The sequence below is a fragment of the Zeugodacus cucurbitae genome, chromosome 5, assembly GCF_028554725.1.
Source record: "Zeugodacus cucurbitae isolate PBARC_wt_2022May chromosome 5, idZeuCucr1.2, whole genome shotgun sequence".
In the NCBI taxonomy this organism is placed as follows: domain Eukaryota; kingdom Metazoa; phylum Arthropoda; class Insecta; order Diptera; family Tephritidae; genus Zeugodacus; species Zeugodacus cucurbitae.
Genome location: NC_071670.1, coordinates 63,348,615 through 63,354,195, shown reverse-complemented (window position 1 = coordinate 63,354,195; position 5,581 = coordinate 63,348,615). Strand labels below are relative to the sequence as shown.

General features: G+C 38.9%; 1 protein-coding gene across 1 annotated transcript; it reads left to right on the top strand.

The window, feature by feature from the left end:
• Positions 1-778: 778 nt before the first annotated feature.
• Cyp6v1_1 (probable cytochrome P450 6v1) lies at positions 779-3,541 on the top strand. Its single transcript, XM_011178906.3, has 3 exons — positions 779-1,769; positions 1,871-2,674; positions 2,744-3,541. The coding sequence occupies exons 1-3, from the start codon at positions 1,302-1,304 to the stop codon at positions 3,020-3,022; spliced, it is 1,551 nt and encodes a 516-aa protein (XP_011177208.1). The 5' UTR covers positions 779-1,301; the 3' UTR covers positions 3,023-3,541.
• The last annotated feature ends 2,040 nt before the right edge of the window (positions 3,542-5,581 follow it).

Genomic DNA, 5,581 nt, shown 5'->3' with positions numbered 1-5,581 from the left:
TAAATTTTTTAATTTTTTCAATATTTAAAAGAATATTATCATGCTTTAAAATACTTAATTTTGGCTTCATAAAATTTGTTTTAATCATTTTGTATAATATTTATTATTAAATTTACGCTTAACATTACGCTTACATTATTTTTGGAAATTAATAAAAAAATATATTATATGAAATTTTGCACAAAAAAAGTTTTTGAAAATTTTGAGAAGCTATATTTTTTTGAACAAAAAAATTGAATTTGGCTAATTTTGAATTTTTAAAAATTTTCAATAATTTTGAAAAAAAAAATTTTTTTCCAAATTATTGCTTAAAATATTTTTATGTGTTAGTTTCTTTTTATTTGTAATTTTAAAAAAGTTTCAATTTTTTTTTTAATTTGATTGTTATAGCTATAAAAATTTTAAATGTAATTTATTTTACATAAGTTGATTTTTTCTAAAATTTGTTTCCCGAAATAATTTTTGTTAAAAATTAAAATTATTTTAGAAATTTTAAATTTGAAAAAAAAGTTTTAAAACATGATTAATATTAATATAAAATCTATGGAATATTTTTCAAATTTAAAAATTTTAAAACAATTTTAATTTTCAAAATTAAACAAATTTAAATATAAAACTTAAAAACTGAAATATAAAAATATATTTCCATAGTTTTTATTTAAATTTAATAAGCTTCCCAGCTTAATATAAAGATCGCTATAAACATACTAGACCGCCTGTAGGGTGGCCGCCCTAGCCGCAGTCTATCTTGTTTGCGGTTGGAGAGCGCCAAATTATGAGCTAAATGAAAAAGAATGCGGCCGCGCTCAGGTCTTCACATTTGAAACACTCGCTCGCCGTTCTGCTTGGCCACGTCGCTGCCTACGCGACTTGCAGCTGAGACGTCGAAAATGGGGCCTGTGCTGGAGCGTCGGCAGAGCTTCGGCACAAATTCGCCAAAGAGCATGCGAGCAGTCGTTTGCTTTGTTTTGATAACGCCGGTACGCGTTGGTCTCGTTGCGCTTTAGTGTTGTGGCGTGGCTCGGTAGCGTTCTTTGCATTGTTTTCACAAACAAAACGCGAAGAGTGCATTCAACCGCACATAAAGACAAACAAATAAATACAATAAACACGCCTATAAACTATCGGACAAACAACTTAACTTAGCAATTGGTTTGCACACACCCGCATTGCATTTAATTACAAACTAAATATAAATATTAATTAAATATAGTATTAAAACAAAAGTATATATACATATATAAAGAGCTGTTCGTGTGGTACAACGCCCGCATTGCCATAGAACTTTCAGTGCTTGAATAATGGTGGACTCCACCAGCGTGCTGCTCGTGTTCGTCACAGTGCTGACAGCTGTGTTCGTTTGGTCGCGTCGTACATATGTCTACTGGCAGCGACGACGCGTCAAGTTCGTGCAGCCCGTACATCTGCTGGGCAACCTGAAAGACGTGCTGTGGCTGCACACATCGTTTCCTTTGCTGCTGCGCGACTACTACTTCGACGCACAGTTCAAAGATGAGCCGGTGGTGGGCATCTACTTGTTCCACCAGCCGGCGTTGCTGATACGCGATCTCAATTTGGTGCGCACCATTTTGGTGGAGGACTTCGTCAGCTTCTCGATGCGGTTCTCCAAGTGCGACAAGCATGTGGACAAGCTGGCGGCGAACAGTTTGTTCTTCGTGCGCAATCCCGAATGGCGTGAGATACGGACGCGGCTTTCGCCGGCATTCACCAGCGGTAAGATCAAGCAGATGTTTGCACTCATGGAGGAGGTACTTTCACATGTTCAATCGCCTGTATTTTTCGACAATACAATCAACATACCAAAGCGTAAATTTATTTTGTTCTTTATTTGCTTGTCTACTCACCACAGGTGGGCTGTGATCTTGAAGCTTATCTGCAGCGCCTTACCGCCAACGGCAATCAGCGTCGCAACGCTGTGGTGAATGTCAAAGAGATTTGCGATCTCTACAATACCGATCTGATAGCCAGCATCGCATTCGGTTTGCGCTCGTATAGTTTGCGCAACAAGCAAACGGAGCTCGGCAGTCATTGTCGCGACGTCTATACGCTCACGTTCGCGCGCGTCATCGATTTGTGTGTCATCTACTTTCTACCCAAATTCGTATCGCTATTGCGACGCCATCTCTTGCCACCGGCACACTCGGACTTTTTGCGTCGCACGGTGTTGCAGGTGCTCGAGGAGCGCGAACGCAATGGCATACTACGTAATGATCTCGTCGAAATGTTGTTGACGCTGAAAATGGAGGCGGCGCTCAATCAGGATCGCACACATTTCACACATCAAGAAGACTATTTGGTCGCGCAGGCGGCCATGTTCGAGCTGACCGGCATCGAAAGCTGTGCCATGACCATGACATTTGCGTTGTACGAGCTCGCGAAGCAGCCGCTATTGCAAGCGCGGCTGCGCGCCGAGATACGTCAGACGTTGGGAGAAGCGCTAGATATTACGTATGACAAAGTGCAGGGTATGCATTATCTGGCGATGATTGTGGATGAGACACTGCGCAAGTATCCGAATGTGCCGATATTGGAGCGCGAATGCACGCCGATCAATAAGAAGCGCTTCGTTGCGCTACGTCCGTATGCGGACTGCTTCGTGCGCCGCGGCATGCCCGTCTACATATCCAATCTAGCGATACACCACGATCCACAGGTGAGCGCGCTCTTATATTATAATTTAATTTCTATATCTAATTTGTCTGCCTCTTCTTCTCTCCACCAGTATTGGCCCGAGCCGTCGCGTTTCGATCCTGAACGCTTCTCGTCCGAGAACCGCAAGCTGCATATGCCCATGTCGTATCTGCCCTTCGGCGCCGGTCCGCACAATTGCATCGGCATGGCCATCGCGCAGGTGCAGATCAAGCTCGGCCTCATACATTTTCTGCGCACGCATCGTGTGGAGATTTGCGAAAAGACTGTCGACAACATCGAATTCGATCGTAAGTTCCTGTTGTTGTCGAACCAAAGCGACATCTATCTGAGCGTTGAGCGTTGTTTGTGATGCGGCAGGAAGCGCTCAAGCTGTCACAACTTTGTGCTTATCAGTTTAAAACTCTTATGGATGATAACCGAGCACACATTCAAGTGCGCGCGTGTGCGCATCTCCAGCAGCGCGCCCGCGAGTTAATTTGTGTGTGTGTGTGCGTCTGTGTCTTCAATGAACCAAAGTAATTTCGCCCGCTAAAGCAAGAATTTATGCTAGCTTTTTAAGTCAAATGACCAGTGTAAAGCTCACCGTTGTGTCGCTATCAATGAGCTTTCCTATTTGTTATTGTCGCTTTTACAACAAACACACCTACATATCTACAACGTTTTTACTCTTCCGCTATATTTGTTTATTATTATTATTATTATTATGATTATTGCTGCTATTATTATTAATAAATGTTTGTATAAATTTTTTATTAGCGCTCATGTGTATTGTATTTGTAATTTTTATTGTATATACAAAAACAAAAAGAAAAACAAAAGTGAAAAAATAAAAATATTGTTAATATAGCATTTTTTTATGAATGAGTAAGCCACTTCTATTATTTATCTTCCATTTCTCCACTCTTTTTTTGTTTGCCATTTGTTGGTACGATCACGCCACCGATGACGTTGCCAGCGCTTATCTTTAAAAGGGGATTTCGATGACAAGCAAATAGCCATTTATATATGTAAATATGTTAAAATGTTTGTTGTACAACAAAAGCGTGAAAATTGTAGCGCGGGCGTGTATGTGTGTGTGTGTTTATCTATAATTGCTCATTTCATTGTTTGCTTGAATGCGTGTGTGTATGTGTGCGCCTAGTTTTTATGTTTATCGTTTCGTTGACTTGTTTTTTTTTGTTCTTTCTTTTTTCTAATTTTATGCGCTTCGCTGTATAGCAAGCACATTACTTAATTATTTCAAAGGTCGCAGTAAGACAAAGTTGTTGTGAATGATTCGAATTCTTGACGCTCAACGCGCTACACTCGGCATATACAGTACGATAGACAAGGGAAAATAATAATATTAAACGAAAATACAAGATTTAAAAAAACGAGCTACAACGTGTCAAGGCCCTCGGTATAGAATACGAGTATCTCAGTGACTATGCTTACTTTATTTACCAAAAACATCATTAATTCTTTAATAAACTTTTCTATAAAAATTCAGAGAGAAGGTTTTCCTTATATTAGTGTGTCTCTATCCCAAAATTGGATAAAATTGGATAATTATACCTCTAATTCCCATATACCTTCAGTCGACCCCTCACAAAACATGCAAACTCGACTTTCTTCTTCTTCAAAATATATGCAAACCCGACTTCACACATCACTTGATCCTTCAAAATTTAAGCTATTCCGAAGTCATTTGATCCCTCAGTATATAAACAAACCTTTTTTCATGAATCCCTCAAAATATAAGCAAACCCGACTTGAAGTGATGCCTCAATGTATAAACAACCCACTTCACTTGACATTAAACAAACCTGACCTCATTGCTCTCGACCAGAATGTAAATAAACCACGGTCAAAGGTCATTGTCCTCAGCCAGAATGTAAACAAACCCCCCCAAAGGTCAATGACTTCGACCAAAATGTGCACAACCCCCCCCCAAAGGTCAAAGACCTCGATCAAAATGTAAATAAACCACGGTCAAAGGTCAATGACTTTGACCAAAATGTAAAGAAACCCCGATCAAAGATCAATGACCTTAAGCTAGGGTTTGTTTACATTTTTTTGGGGTCACGTGATGCCAGGTTTGTTTACATTTTGTGGGATCACGTGATAACAGGTCTCGTCATATGCAAAGTGCGAGTAAATATAATGTTCGACTACGGTTCCTTGTATTAAAGGTGTTAGGCTACATCTTATTATCGAATTAGTAAATGTATGAACTTTCACAATATGAAACTGAACTGGTTAATAAGGGTCACAGTATAAAATATTTTCGGAAAGGCTTGCGATTTAATAAAATAAAACAGGGTTGGTTGGTTACTAATATAAAAACGTGCTAGAAATGTTTTTGTCGGAGACATTTTAACCGAGCATAGACTGTCCAATATCATTTCCAGTCTCTACAGAAATTAGTATAAAATTTGCTTTCACCAATAATCTTATCTGTGCGAATGAAATTATCAAAGCCGAGTAAAAGTATCCCAAGATTTGCCTCCTCTTCCACAAAATGAAATAGAAAAGTTAAGCAGCTATATTTTAAAATTTAAAGTAGGCCACTTAGGGCATAAATTATATAAACACATCCACATACTCAGAAAAGTCAACAAACACTCTCCCAACAGCAGAAAGTTATAAAAGTAACGAAGCAAAATTTAAATCGTTGACAAGCATGTAATGCAAATGATAACTACGAGAGTAAAAACAACGAGCGTTATTGAAAGACATTTGTAAAAAAAAGTGAAATGATAGACATAACAAGTTGATAACAAAATCTATACGAGCGTAACTAATCTCCATATATGCGATCTACGGTAGTACCTGAAGGGGCCTTGTGAAGAGCGTATAATGATGACATTTGTAATAAAAGCAAAAGGGGCGAGTGGAGGGTAAGTCAACGAGCATACGTTGGTAGTGG

Bases quoted from the DNA above. Each gene is read 5' to 3' on its own strand.
- Cyp6v1_1 (XM_011178906.3), top strand. From the start codon at position 1,302: ATGGTGGACTCCACCAGCGTGCTGCTCGTGTTCGTCACAGTGCTGACA. The intron at 1,770-1,870 runs GTACTTTCACAT...TACTCACCACAG, and splicing joins TGTTTGCACTCATGGAGGAG to GTGGGCTGTGATCTTGAAGC. The intron at 2,675-2,743 runs GTGAGCGCGCTC...TCTCTCCACCAG, and splicing joins CGATACACCACGATCCACAG to TATTGGCCCGAGCCGTCGCG.